General features: G+C 49.6%; 2 protein-coding genes across 2 annotated transcripts; one reads left to right on the plus strand and one right to left on the minus strand.

The window, feature by feature from the left end:
- Positions 1 to 370: 370 nt before the first annotated feature.
- On the minus strand, positions 371 to 12030 carry NUTM1 (NUT midline carcinoma family member 1). The gene is made up of 8 exons (XM_025884198.2): positions 11918 to 12030; positions 10426 to 10521; positions 7737 to 8436; positions 5462 to 5590; positions 4223 to 4362; positions 3436 to 3716; positions 3027 to 3143; positions 371 to 2664 (listed from the first exon to the last, which is right to left on the minus strand). Exons 1-8 carry the CDS (start codon positions 12003 to 12005, stop codon positions 619 to 621), a joined length of 3597 nt encoding a protein of 1198 aa, XP_025739983.2. The 5' UTR covers positions 12006 to 12030; the 3' UTR covers positions 371 to 618.
- A 444-nt stretch (positions 12031 to 12474) lies between these two features.
- NOP10 (NOP10 ribonucleoprotein) lies at positions 12475 to 15061 on the plus strand. Its single transcript, XM_025884042.2, has 2 exons — positions 12475 to 12626; positions 12927 to 15061. The coding sequence occupies exons 1-2, from the start codon at positions 12573 to 12575 to the stop codon at positions 13065 to 13067; spliced, it is 195 nt and encodes a 64-aa protein (XP_025739827.1). The 5' UTR covers positions 12475 to 12572; the 3' UTR covers positions 13068 to 15061.
- Positions 15062 to 15114: the final 53 nt, after the last annotated feature.

Below are 15114 nucleotides of genomic sequence, written 5' to 3' on the forward strand. Positions count from 1 at the left end.
ACAAGGGCCCCCCCCAAAAAAGGTGCTATCTAGACAAGAGTTACGGAAAATAATTAGATTTAGGAAATTAGATATCTAACCCAGAGATCTGACAGGTTAAAAAAAAAAAAAGGCATCTTTCTATCTTACAGACTTTCAAAGGGAGACAGACAATGTGGCCTGTCCCGAGAAGCACTCCCCAGCATCAAGTCCAGGCTCTTCCTGAAGGAGAGGGATGAAGGGATCACTGGCGGCTTCTCAGGACAGGAGCTCATCAGGGAGCGTGGATAAGGCTGGAGGCTGGAGTGGTATCTAGATCCAGGGAATCCGGAGCCCCCTCCCACCCCATCTGGCAGTGAAGACATGAACACGAAAGGGCACATTGCAAGCATTTTCCAACAACCAAAAAATCTTTATTTTTCTTTGCCCCATACAACTTCCAAAGGTACTCCTCCACCTCCCGCCGAGGGGACCGCCTCCAGCCTAGCCAGTGTGACCTCCCCACACTTGCTACTTCTGCAGAACAACAAAATAACATGGGGTTGAGAACCAGTCTCTGCTGGTGAGCAGCTGGGGTGAAAACTCTGGGGGACCAACGTTTAGGGATCAGCAGGTGGGCTAGGAGGGTCCTGCTGTCCCTTACTGACTACGCCGCCGTTTCTTCCTTCGGCTGGTGACAGAAGTGTCACGCCGCCTTTTACCAGGCTGTGAGGCTCGAACAACTCCCAGAGCCAGGGGCTTCTCCCCAGAGATGCCAAGGTCAGCTCCCTGGTAGGGCCTCTTTTCGGCAGGAGCTAGACCTCCACTGAGAGTTCTCTTCCCAGACTTGGCGACAGGATGTGGAGACTGGCCAAGGTCTCTTGCCTCAGCAGAGAGGGAGTGGGATGCTCTCTGGACCCCCCGCCCTCCCGTCGAGGGCAGGCCTGAGGCAGGGGGAAAACTGAAGGGAGGCCCCCTTGGTGGCGACAGGCTAAGTTTTGAGGCCAAGAGGTAGGCAAAGCTGGAGAGTTCCTCATCCTCCCCCTCCTCCTCCTCCCCCTCCTCCTCCCGCTCCTCCTCCTTCCCTTTGGCCCCATCCGTTGAGCTGCATGTTTCACTGACAGGAGAGCTTTCTGTCAGAACTAAGGCATCCCTGGCCCCCCATCTAGAGGAAGTGCTTCCAAGGCCCTGGTGAGGAGATGTTGACTTGGGGGTCCCATGTGCGTAAGGCTCTTGATTCCCTGGTAAGGGAGCAAGGTCTTCAGGCTTGGATAAATCAGTATCCTCCCTGCCCTCTCCTTGGGGGTCATAGGAGTTAAAATTTGGCGGGTGGGTATCCTCAATGACCGCTAGCTGGAGGCCACAGGCATCTCCAGTATCTAGTATGGTGACATGGTCTGTGGTTTCCACCAGAGGAGAGACGGAATGGCCTCTGCTTCCCACCTCCAGGCTGGCCTCGGGGAAGGGGGACATACCCTGGGTCCCCAGCACAAGGATATTGCCTTGACATGCAGGCTGAAGAGTTTCTTTGGGAACCCCCGGTGTGGGCGCGTGGATACTACTTCCCAGCAAAGGGGGGCAACCTTCAGCCCACAGATGGCTGGGATCCCCTGTAGCCTCAGGGCTCTGTTCTCTATTTTCCTTGGGCCTCACAAATGGGCCGTTGGCCCTCAGAGGTCCCGGCAGGCTGCGATAGTCTGCCTTTTGCAGGGTAGCCCTGCTATCTGTGCCTCCACAGGGAATGGCACTGCTCCCCCCATCCCCAGGTGCTGCGGTCTCTCCAGGACCCAGAGAAATATTTCTTCTGGAGCCCAGTACCTGACAGCCTCCCCGATGCTCAGTGACACATTCCCCATCGTGGAAGTTCTCTATGACCTCCTCAATTTGTGAGGGGAACTCCAAGGCCACAGCATCCAGCTCACTGCTCAGCCAAAGTCCTGGACTGAGAGAGGCTCCGTCCCCCTCCCTGTCACCAGGCGCTCTAGGGGACAGGTTCTGATCATAACCCTGAACCACGGGAGGACCTTTGTCATCTCCCCACATGGCTCCCGAAGAGCCTTCCTGGGGCACTGCTAGTGGCTCAATCCCTTGAGGAAGCACTCCAAGACCCCCTAGCTGCTGGCCTGTCTGCAACCCCAGGACCCGCTTTTCTAACCCCTGTCCTTGCAGGGGAGCCAGGTCTTCGAGTCCCACATCCAAACGGGGAACTATCTCAGGCTGGGGGCCTTCCTGCCAACAAAGGGGCAGAGTCTCAGAAGTTCTGTCAGCCACCAGGGGGTGCCCGGGAGACCTAGCCCCTCCCAGGTGGTTGTCCTGAGGTGGGGATATTTGACTTGCAGTCTTCCCAGCCCCTCTTTCCTCCGTATTTAAGGACCCTCGAGTTCCCTGTGGAGCTGTAGGTTCTAGCTGCAGGTCCCAGCTGCTGGGGGACGACAAAGTGTCCCCGTCTCTGCACACGCCCCTTGGGCCATCTAGGGCCCGCTCCTGCCCACCATGCTCTTCTCTCACCCGTTTTCCTGGAGAAGTAGCCTTTCCAAGGTGAACGGTGCCCCCAGCCGCCCGCGGCCCAGGTGAGGGCCGAAGCCGCCCACCCCCATCTTCATCCTCATCAGAAACAGAAGGACTGGAGTCTGATTGAGCTCCACTGCAACTAGGAGGGGCCTCTGCATCCTCCACTTCCAGGGCCAGGAGTCTCTTCTGGACCAGCTGGAAAGAGAGTAGACAAGCATTGTCCGATACATGGCCGTGAGAAGGGGTGGCTGAGGGGGTGGTAAGGAGATGGTACTTGGACAGGGCAGGGAATGCAAGCAAGCGGCCTAAGTCATGGTATCAGAAACAGATACCATAGCTCTTCTCTTCAGCCTTCTTGGGTCTTATTCCCATGCTTTGACCCCCTGTGCTTGCTCCCCTTTTCCTGTGTTTCCACAGTCTCTTGCCTACTTGTTCTGCACCGGAATCCCAATCCTGAAGCTGTCTTGTCTCCAGAAATCATACCAACCAAGACAGTGTAGGGTTAGTTAAAATCACGCAAGCTGCTTATTCTGACATTTCCTACCTCCCAGGTTTACCTGGGCAAGACTGAGTCCTTCCTCTTGCTCCAGCTCCTCAGTTAAGGCCAGTGGGTCCCTCTCCTGTTCTGGGGACAGCAGATCTGCCAGAAACCGAGGATGAATGACGGCCTCCACCTGGGGAACAGAAGAAAATGGTGATCGGAGTCCCTGACAGGAAGTAACCTGGGAACCAAGAGCCTCTAGAGAAGAAGCCATGTGTCACCCTCCCCCAGCCCTTCCCTGGGGTTGTTGTTAACCGTGACCACCACCGGCTGTACACATTCACATGTGTCCATGCACGTACACACATTTCTCAGTAGGAAGACAGCCTAGTTCCTAACTGCCTTGGGAAAAACCCTAGGTCGTTAGTCCCCTGGAGTTTCGAACCCGGGATCTGCTAGAAACCAGACACCCAGGTCCAGCCCACCTTGGAGACAAAGACCTCCTGAGAACAAAGCTCATCGATGTAGCTTAGGAGGCCTGGATCTGGATACATCCCTTCCTCCTGCTGCTGCTGCTGTTCTTCCTCTTCCTGTTTTCCGTCTGCCACCAACTGACTCCCCACGAGCCCGTCCATGATGTCAGTATACTCCTTCACAGCTTCCGGGGGGATCTCCTTGGGGGCCTCAGGAACCTGAGGCCTCTGCGTTTTGCGCTGCCGCCGGCGGGGGGCCCGTGCCTTGGAAGCCGCCTTTTTGGGAATGTATGCTAAGGGAAGAGACGCAAAGGAGGAATGGCGGGTGGCACAGGGACTGTGGCTTCTGCCTCCCAACCTTGCGTTGGTCAGGGCAGCAATGTGGGTACGCTGGAAGGATGACAGGCTGGATCAGGCCTGAAACAGGACCAGCTGTGGGAGCAGATTGTGGAGCTGGAGGGTCCAAGACAGTGCCTGCATGAGGCATCTGGAAACCCCTGAAATTCCGAGCAGTCCTCCGATCCAGCCCCCATTTCTTAGGCAGGTGAGGTATTATGTGCCTCCTGTACATCTTCAGTTAGAAGGTAGTTGGTTTACTTGGCCAAGATCAGTTTGGGACAAAGGGAACCTGGGAAGCCAGCCTCCTATGTATGTATGTCCTGCTTAGAACATCACTGCCACCCCCAAGAGGGATAGTGACAGAAGCAAGGGCGATGCCTTCCCTAGTGCACGACTGCCCTGTGTACACCTCCCTTTGAGCCTTGGGCCCCAAGCTCCGGTTGGAATGAGGTAGTCTTACCTGGCTGCTGGCTAACCTCAGGGGCGGGGAGCCCTGGAGGGTTGAGTTTCAGAGGGGCTGCGGGAGGCAGGCCCTGGGACCCATTCGTCAGCTGTGTGTTCTGAATCTGCATCTCCTCTTCGGCCTCAAACTCCATGAACCTGCAGAGGGTGAGGGAGGGCTGGACAGTGCCGAGAAGGCCAGACACCAGGAGGGAGGTGTTCACAGACGGCCCAGTAACCGTTCCGGGGAAACCTCACAAGATCACGACAGAGTCCCTTACGTGCAGTCATCCCTTGGGAAACTCGTTGAGAAAATGAATGTTGAGCTTCTCCAGGGCAGAACCATCACTTGCACTTCTATTTCATCCCTGATCTCACCCAGCATCATGGAGGATGTACAGCAGCAATTCATACAGCCTTGTTGAAGTCAGTCAGCCCTAGGCAAAGCCTAGCGGGATCCTACCAGCCTGCCCTACAAGGCCTCATCTGCCTCTACCTACGACCCTAAAGGAGGACTGAAATCCGCAGGGCCTGGGGTTGCAGTTCAAGGCAGTCCCCACCAGGAGGCAGTGCTGAGATCCAAGTCCTGAGGCTGGAACTGGGTGTCAGGAAGAGTAATTCTAGGAGGTATGGGTCCAGAAGGGAGGAAATGGAAACTTAAGTTTTGGAGGAAAGGGTTCATTTTCCCCAGAGTTATTTCTTTAACCAAGGCGATGGTCATGGAGAAATGAGGGATAAGAGCCAGGAGACCATTCTGGGCATCCAGGACCTTCCCCTGACCAACCTCTGCAAGCACCAAGCCCTCCCTGGGATAACAGGGTAAATGATTTTCTGTGCCACTCTTTCCAGAGGAGGAGTGGTCCCAAGGTCGGCATCAGTAGCCACCTGCTACCCGGTCAGTGCGAAAGGAAAGAACTTGCCCAGTAGGGCTTATGTCCTCATTGCTAGGTCCCTTTATAAGGAATTTTTACACCAATTGGGCTTCAATCCCATTCTAAGAGCTTCAATATCAAGGACCTATATGTATAATTCAGGATCTGGGGGAGGGAGAGCTTTCAAGGTGAGAGGACAGAAAAACCCAAGAGTCAAGGTGGTGGAAGCAGTGAGAATCCGGGAGACCCCATTCTAGTTTACACCACTCCTCCTAGTATCCCTTTTAATAAGTACCCACACACCCCAATCCGCGCCTCTTACCTGCCCCCATCCATCCCTCCACTACACAGCACCCCTCAGGAGAATGAGGGTTGGTTAAACTCACTTTTCTGCCATCTCATAAAAGATCATCCGGTCAAAGTTGCTGGTGTGTTCCCACTCCTGCACAGCCCTTGGCAGTCCCTCCTCCAGGGTCATAGTGGGCTTCAGCCGGGCCAGGGAGCGAAGCACTGGGCTAAAACCCCACTGTGTCAGTCATGTTTTACAACGTGCCCCCCCATCCACCTGTCCCGACAAACACCAACACGCACCCCCTTGTCCCTCAGCAGAGCTAACTTGCCCCCCAATCCTTGTCACATCCCACCTCTGGTTAGACTTCCAGACCCCCAACCTCCCATCCACCCATCTACCATACTGGACTGTCTTCTCGCTGAAATTTTCAAACGTCACACAAAATCAGATGACTGTTTCTGCTCCCCACTTTTGAAATCAACCACCCCTAATTCTCACAGCGCTATCCTCAACTAAACATGAGGAAGAAAGCACTCATGTTATTAAATTAATGGATTCATTATACAGTAGGCTTAACCCTGCCCAAAGGCTCTTGCTTTTCAAAAAAGGCACTACCTAACCCAAATGAATCTCTAATTAAAGGTTGTGTGGTGTTTTTATTTGTTGGTTTTTAAGTGTTTTTTGTTTTTGTTTTTTTTGCCTCTGGGATACCCTCACAGACAGTCAAATATCAATACTCTTTAAGTTCTTTATGATTCATTTTTGCCCTTCTGACTTGCCAGAGTCCTCAAGCACTGTGCCTAGAATCACCTGCTGACACTTGTTATAATTAGGGATTTCGGCACCCCAGGATCTCGGGACTCAGTATTTTACCATCTTCCTGGGCGACTGTTACAGAGAGTCTGGGTTGCATTTTGGAGGAGCCCCTGAGCATGGAGAGCAGGAAGAGGCCAGGAGTTAGAAATCCAGCCTGCTAAGAGAACTCAGAGACATCTGGAGGAGGCAGGGAGCTGGTAAGGGGATCTACACCAAGGACTCTGGGGGAGCCTTTTGATTTATTCACTCCAGAGTCAGGGTGGAAAGGGAGATTCCTTTAAGAGCTCAGAGACTGGGAAAGCAACGCACCTCTTTTTTAAATCCAGTAAAACGTGGTATGTTACATAGTGGTTTACACAGAACACCGAGAGTGCGGTGCAGTTAAGGGAAGCAGTGGGTCTAGGGGAGAAGAAGAGAAAATTCCCCAGATGGCTGGCTAATGACTTGGCTTTATAGACACAAAAGACAGCTCCTGACCCCTGGGGTCCCAGGCTAAGCATCCATTCACATAGACATTCTGGCCTTTTGTGAATTCTCTTCCTCTTCTCTCCGTTGCCTTTTTTAGAATAATAGTAATAATACTAGCAGCTGCAACTAAAGAAGGCATTCTCTGTGCCAGGTGCTCTGCTGAGCACTTCACAGGTAATAACTTATTTCACCTCAGCAACCCGCTGAACTTGGTATGATCATCCCCTTTCTAGATGAGAAGACTGAGGGCAAGGTAGTAAATGTGGGGCCCAGGGTCACCAGTCTAGCAAGCAGTGGAACCTGGGCCATCGGTCACTAAGGGAGCTCTACCACCTCCCTATGTCAACTTGAACTCAGAATGAAATAGCGGGTGGTGGGACGGGGTGGCACATTCTTTTGCCCGGCCCCCCACCATCCTCCACTCCTACACAAATGGTCAGGGCCCAGCACTCATGCTGCTGGTGTGGACAGCTTAACTCGATGTCAGACGGTAATAAAATAGAATGGAAGGCCCCTGTACTTGGTGTCAGAGACCTAAGCTCCACCCATGGCCCCTCGCTTAAGTCACAGGAAACCTCCGGGCTTCAGTCTTCTCACCCATACATGTGGATTACATTAATGTGCTTGCCTGAACTCACAGGGTTGTGAGGATCACTTGAGAGAAGACCCCTGAAAGCTCGTTATAATCTGGGAAGTGGGTAAAGAGGCTTATCATCATCATCACCATCGTTATGCTTTTGTGTTCTCATAGCCTCGCTAGCACCCTCATGACCTGCCCTCAAGTATTGCTAGATAGCCCAACCTCCTGTCCAACCCAAAGTCCTCCTTGTTTAAAACCGCTAGGATAGGGCGCCTGGGTGGCTCAGTCGTTAAGCGTCTGCCTTCGGCTCAGGTCATGGTCCCAGGGTCCTGGGATCGAGTCCCGCCATCGGGCTCCCTGCTCCGCGGGAAGCCTGCTTCTCCCTCTCCTACTCCCCCTGCTTGTGTTCCTGCTCTTGCTATGTCTCTCTCTGTCAAATAAATAAAATCTTTAAAAAAAACAAAACAAAACGCTAGGATAATTCATCTCAGATCTCCCCACTTACATAAGAAAGCAGGAAAGGGCTTCTGCATCAGGACTTTGAGACAAGTGCCTCCGAGCCAAGGCCTTGTAGCGCTGCCAGCGTCGAAAGTTCTCATAAACACCTTTGGAGGTATAGGAGCGGTCACCCGGTGAGGGTTTAGATTGGGCAGCCAACGGACCTCCTTCTCCAGTTGCCCCGTGTAGCCCTGGCCAAGCCTTTTCTGGGGGCACAATGGGGGCCAGCTGGACAGCTAGTGGTAGAGCCTGAGCATGGGGGCCTGGGAGGCCCTCCTGGCTCGCCCCGACAGCCTTAGTGGGCAGAAGGATCTTCATGTTAGAAGCTGTCATGAATCGAGGGGGAGGACCCTCAGGGGCCCCGCAGGGAGTGCCTGAGGCAATCCAATTGAGGGCTGGCTGAGTAAGGATGAAGTTCTGAGTTTGAGAGGGCTCAGCTGGCCCCCCTTCTGTCTTGACTTTGACAATGACTCCAGCCCCAGTGGGGCCAGGGCCCCCATCCCCCATCACCAACAATGGGCTGGGGAGAGCAGAGAGCACCAGAGGGTTGCCTGGAGAGAATGCTGAAGGCATGGGAGGCTGTGGAGGCTGCTCCCAGGGTGGCTGGTCTGGTGGGCCAGCAGCAGGCTGGGGAAAGGGAATTGCAGTGAAAGGAGACAGGGCGGCACCAGGTGTCATGGTCATATCCAGTCCTGACAGTGGAGATGCTGTTGAGACGAAGAAAAAGAGGGAATGGAGTAGGAGAAAATGAGGTTAGGTCATGGGAGTTCCATTTAGTCCCTGAACAATCAGAGCACTGATTCTCAACAGGTGAGGGAAGGACTAGGGCGGGGGAACCTGCAGTTTGCAGGTGTCCCCCAAAAGATTTTGACATCCTTTACTCCTAGGTGAGAATTATTGCCCTAGAGAAATTGCAATGACCCTTGGGCCCATGAGCTCAGACTCCCTAACACATGGCAGCCAGCACCCAAGTACCTCTCTTATTCCCATCCACTCCAAACACGTTCAAACCACCTGAACCCTGCCCCCAGCTAGTCTGTGGTCCCTGCCACGGCTCACACAAGTGCTGTTCCCTGGAAAGCGTGTGTGGATTAGATGTTTGGTTTCCAGAAATTTTGTTATGTAACAGCCAGGAATGACTAAGAGATAAGGACCAGGAAATGGGTGAGGGGAGGGGTGGCTAAGAAAGGAGGTTTCCACCCTCTTCCCTCTTGTGCTCTCTATCTCTCATTCTCTCTCTCTCAAATAAATAAATAAAATCTTTAAAAAAAAATTAAAAAAAAAAAGGGCGCCTGGGTGGCTCAGTCGGTTAAGCGACTGCCTTCGGCTCAGGTCATGATCCTGGAGTCCCGGGATCGAGTCCCCCATCGGGCTCCCTGCTCAGCAGGGAGTCTGCTTCTCCCTCTGACCCTCTTCCCTCTCGTGCTCTCTATCTCTCATTCTCTCTCTCTCAAATAAATAAATAAAATCTTTTAAAAATAAAAAAATAAAAAAAAGAAATGTTTCCAGAGCTCTAAGTAAGCTGCTGGACATGTTAAAATTTGGTGGTGTAGACTGTCTGTAGTCCCTCTGCTTGGAAGTCATAATAGCAGAAATTTAGGGTCCACTATGAACAAGGCACAATGAAGTCTGTAACACAGAAGGTGCTGAGAAGGAGCTCTGTGGACTCTAGGCCAAGAACCCAAGGAAAAATACATAAAATGTGTACTTAATCAATCAGGACATGTGTCTCAGGAGTTTTAATTATCATAATAGAAGATCATTTGCCTAATTTCATACAAGTCTCCTTCCCCTCTAATAAAGAATATTCCCCTGGCAAACTAACAACACTCAGCTTCCACTTCCTGACCACGAAGGAGACATGGAATATGAGCAAACTCATCATCTCAACCACAAAGCAGAGGGCCAGGAGGATTCTGCGAAGTGAAATGGGTCTGAAGGCCTGAGTTCCACAAAAGGAGAAAAAGGTAGAAAAACGGAGAGCATCTCAGGGAAACCCCATCTCTCATTCCGGTTGGAGCTACCCACCTCCCCTGGTCCTGGGAAATCAAGGGAAACTGCTCCCGGAACTGGAAGAGAAGCCCTTTCTGGAGCAAAAATGTGCCATCAGGCTCTGAGCAGAGGCACTTACAGTACCTTCCAGGCTAGCTTTTGGGAGGACATTCCTCTACAGACTAGGCAACAGATAACCCAGCGGAACAGTTTTCCAACTACGGTCTCCACCCACCCCGCTGAGTAAGATCGAGAGTGGTTCCAGCTCAGTTCTCTCAGGGCATAATTCTAGAGCAGGCTCCAATTGCCTAAAGAAGACACAGGAATTTGGACCTTCCCCTTGAGCCTTCTCTGTGCTGCTCGCACCACACACACCCCTGCCCATGCCACACAAACATATGTTGAAGGGATTCCTCTTCCAGAGAAACAAGTTGCTAACTGCCATCCCTTTTCTATACTTAGCACTTTCCCCTGAGGGGCTTTGATCTGCCTCCCAGGAGGCCCTCTCTTCATCCCCTAACCCAGTGTTAATGGCACAATCTCCTTCCCCAGCCTTCCCAACACTCATGACTTTGCTGGGGTCTAGTGTTCTTACAATCCCTTTAGGTCAGCCCCAAAAGCTGGTCCCCAGGTAAAGTGTCAAATCTGAACTCCCAAGGGTGTGAGCAGGTAGCCAAGAGCTTCCCCACCACTTGCAGACTTACCTCCATCTGAAGCCATCCTCTCAGGTTTGGGCACTAACTGTGGCTGTCTGGAAGCCTCCAGAATGAGACAGTCAGGTCCAGGACCTGGAGAGCAACCTGGCCCCAGTAGATACACAGGGATCCAAGGAAGGAAAGACAAAGATCAGATCAAAACAGAACTAGAATCTAGGAGTCAAGGCATTCCGCAGTGGGGGAGGGGAGGGGAGCAGGGGCAGAGGTAGAGAAAGATGCCAAAGGGCTCTGGTAAGTAAGCAGTAACCAGGAATTCCCTCCAAACCAGAGTATGGCAACACAATTGTTGAGTGTCTTTTTAGGGCAGTTTGTAAATTCTGATTCCCAACATGACATTTTTATATCTCGGTTACTTATACATTTCTTTATATATATATATAATATATATATTATATATATATATAAATAGTTTTATGCCCTTCAAACCCACCCAGTTCTGTAACTGACTTCCTATTAATAGCAGGTTGTGACAGACCCTTGCCTTAATACAATGTTGGCTATATTTTCCAAACCAAATTCAGAGCATATAGTCCATGCACTTAAGGATCAAATAAACAGAATGTTTGAAACTAGGATTGTCTCAGAAAATCAGGGTATGTGATTGGCTGTATGCATATCATTTCCTTAGAAAGCTGTCCTGCAGGAGCGCCTGGGTGGCTCAGCTGGTTAAGCAGCTGCCTTCTGCTGGGATCATGATCTCAGGGTCCAGCCCCACCAGGCTCCCTGCTCAGCGGGTGGCCCTGCTTCTCCCTCTCCCTCTCCCTCCGCCTGCCGCTCCCCCTGCTTGTGCTCCCTCACTCACTCTCTTTCTCTCAAATAAATAAATAAAATCTTAAAAAAAAAAAGCTGTCCTGCAGTCCCAAATAGTCCAGTACTATCAGCTCTGCAGTCCACAGAAGGTTCAGTTTACCCCTGGCTGAAAAGCACCACTCTACCAAAAACTGCCATTCAGCGTAAGATTCCAAAATCAAAAAAGTCCTTTTTGTTAAATTATTCTGTTTAAAATTTTTGTTAAATAATTTTAGTTTTTGAAATGGCAAATACATTAACATGGTTCAAAAGTTCATATGCAAAATGTAATGTACAGCAAGGGTCCTTCCCACTCCTTTCCTCTGGAACTGATTTCTCTCTCTCTCTCTCTCTTCTTTATTTTTGGAACCAATTTCTTTATCCCAGAGGAAACCAATAGTATGTTTCTTGTGAATCCTTGCAGAGATATTTTATGCAGCTACAGGTAAATACAGACTATATCCTTTAAAAAAAGAAAAACGCTTTCAGGCTTTTCTTGGTTATAAAATTAACGTATATTCCAATGTTTTTGCCATGGTAAATAATACTGTAACGATCGTCTTTGTAATATCTGGGTTCCAATTATCATTTTTTAAAACCCGGAGTTCTATAAAGAGAATTTCTACGTTCTTTTAAAAATTCGAAATAACCCTAGGAGGTGCATCATATTATGCTATTATTAGCTACTCACCACTATAGGAAAGAGCGCTGGATTTGTGGTAAAGAGACCTGAGTTTAAATCTTGGTCCGACCACTAAGATATACTTCACCAGTTTCATAAAATAACTTCACGCTCTCTTCGCTGTACCTAATATTGAATACCCATCATGCACTCTTTACCGCCAATACTTTGAAATAGGACGCGGGAACCGGATGTAAAAGAGGGGAGGGAAGAAAATTTTCTTCTTTATATCTCAAGGTAAAGGGGCTCTGAATCCTGGAGCCTTCGTTTCTCCAGGCACTAGAAACCCACTGCCTGTGAAATGGGTGTGCATCTCGAGATAAAGACAGGATTCTATTCATCAATGTTCAACTCATATCCATTCTTACCCCCCTCTAACTTCTAGCAGTGTCCTGCACACAGTGGGCACACTCCACGTGTCTCCCAACGCCAGCAAAGTTGCAACTGGAAGCCAACGCCTGCAAGGTTGCAACTGGGTTGCAACTGGGCCAAATCCTTGCACTAGTCCGCCCCCTTCTGGCCGGTGGAGAGAGGCCTAAATGGACTACATTTCCCGGCAGGCCTTGAGAGAGACTTCCGGCTCTACCGGGAGGAAATTAACAAACACGTGAGACCATCAGAAAGAGTAGCAGACGAAATTAGAATTTCTGGCTTCGGTGTGGTCATGTTTCTCCAGTATTACCTCAACGAGCAGGGAGACCGAGTCTATACGCTGAAGGTGAGGAAAAAAAAAAACGGGTTGTAAATGGTCATGGCAAGAAGCATAGGTGGGAGAAGAGGTTGAGACCCGCCCCCGAATTGCCTGGGTGGGTGAGGGGAACTAGCAAGCCCAGAAGCCACGAGTGGTGGAAGGAGTGTATGACTTGTTGATCTAACCGTCGCGTGTCCTGTTTTCCTGTTTACCTTTTTTCGCGCAGCCTCCTCCCCATCCCAGCCTCTGTCTCCCTTATGACGCCAGTGATTGAGTTTTCCCACCACTCCTGTGCTGAAATTATGTCTCTCTTTATTCCTCGAGCAGAAGCTTGACCCTATGGGACAACAGACCTGCTCGGCGCATCCTGCTCGGTTCTCCCCAGATGACAAATACTCTAGACACCGAATCACCGTCAAGAAACGCTTCAAGGTGCTCATGACCCAGCAACCGCGCCCTGTCCTCTGAGGGTCCCCTAAACTTCATGTCTCTTCTGCTACCCCTCAGAGACTTTCTGAAACCAAGCTCTTCAAACTGTGAGCGTTGAAGCCTTCTTAGCACCCTTGCTCTTTGGAATCCGGTTTCATCGTTGCCCTTGATCATGCTTGTGTATATCCATCATGGTAGCATCCCTCTTTTGAATCTTCTTTCCATATTTTGAATCACTGCTAGGTTATTAAAATGATTTGAAAAGCTCTTATTTTGTATGTTGTGGGGGAAAAGGCGGGGTTTAAAAACAAAAAAGAAGGAGAGGAGAAGGAAGAGCACCCCAGGGGTACAACAAGAGTACTTGGAAGAAAACCTTCAGTCACTGCTGTAGCAGTAGTGCTGTGCGTGATAGGCTGTTGGGGAACAGGAAAAATGGTTCAGAATCTTCCACAACTGTCCCCATTCACTGAAAAATACCCTTGTTCTCCTTTAAGTGATTTCCTGCCCCTTGAAATGACGTTTTGACTCAAAATGGAGGAGTTGCTTGAAAAATTATAGCAGGGCGCCTGGGTGGCTCAGTCGTTAAGCGTCTGCCTTCAGCTCAGGTCATGGTCCCGGGGTCCTGGGATCAAGCCCCACGTGGGGCTCCCTGCTCAGCCGGAAGCCTGCTTCTCCCTCTCCCACTCCTCCTGCTTGTGTTGTCTCTCTCTCTCAAAATAAATAAAATCTTAAAAAAAAAAAATAATAGCAGCTATATTGTAGAGGGAATGCAGTGAATTGGAAGTCAGGAGACCAGGATTTTCCCCTCTGCATACCTTTGAGAAAGTAATCAGTGTAGTCTCATTTTTCTCATCATTTCTAAGCCTTATTCCAACTTGAAATTTGATAGGATTCAGTGGTGGATGACAATATATCTACACTGTGTTGCAAATAGAACCGTTGTGAATACAAATGCCTTGATATTTATTTACTCCCCCTCTGAAAATATTCCCAGGTTTTTAGTTCTCTCCATCAAGGAATTGTCTTCTCACATGCACCTAACTTTATATTCTCCTTGGCAGCCAGCTGCTTTGTGGAACTACATGGATCTTAATTTAGAAGATGAGGTATGAGAGATTCAAGCAGGGATTTTGCTGTTTTTTAAGCTACTGTTGGGGTTAATTAAAAAACAAACAAACAAAAAAAACCCTGGGAGATTTTTTTTTTTAAGATTTTTTATTTACTTATTGAGAGAGAGAGAGCATGAGAGAGGAAGGTCAGAGGGAGAAGCAGACTCCCCACCGAGGAGGGAGCCCGATGCGGGACTGGATCCCGGGACTCCAGGATCACGACCCGAGCCGAAGGCAGTCACTCAACCAACTGAGCCACCCAGGCGCCCCCCTGGGAGATTTCTTAGGACAGTTCATAGTAGAGGGATGATGAGGCAAAATACTGTATATAAGCTTTCAAGAAATGCTGGCTTGCTTCTTCCTCTCTTTGCTAAGTTAATCAACTCATTATTTTCCAATCTTCGTGTTTGTGGCTTTTGACATTGGATTTGAATGTTTGCCTAGTGCCACTGATTTAAAAATTGCTTTATGGAGATTGTGTTCTAATTATACAATCTTTTTCTACTGCATCAAGATTCTAGATTCTAGAAGCAGATGGAACTTAAATTGGCACAAATTTATCAGCACGGGTCCTGGAAAGGGATAGATAAACATTTCTCTTGGACTCTGATGTCTGACTGTCTCAGCAGAAAAGTTGAGGGTAGTTGCTGACTGCTGGAAAAAAAAAATCTCTCGACTTGGGTGATAATTAATAGAAGAAAAATGATTTTTGAATCACTTATGCGAATGGTAAAATGAAATTCTTGTTTCCTGTCAAGCAATTTTTAATTTCTTAGCATGTTCACTTACAGGGATTTTAAAGTATTACCCTGTCTTATTAAGGGGACAGTGATGGAAGAAATGTTGATTCTGCAATAACTGGAAAAAGGATCTGCTATGGAAACTTCTTAAACACCAAAGTCAGTAAATGGACTCTGCTAGCAACGTTTTGTAATTTGACTGTAATTTTGTCTTTTTATTTATTTATTTATTTATTT

This window comes from Callorhinus ursinus, unplaced genomic scaffold, assembly GCF_003265705.2.
Source record: "Callorhinus ursinus isolate GAN/ISIS: 27379988/994484 unplaced genomic scaffold, GSC_fseal_2.0 scaffold25, whole genome shotgun sequence".
In the NCBI taxonomy this organism is placed as follows: Eukaryota; Metazoa; Chordata; class Mammalia; order Carnivora; family Otariidae; genus Callorhinus; species Callorhinus ursinus.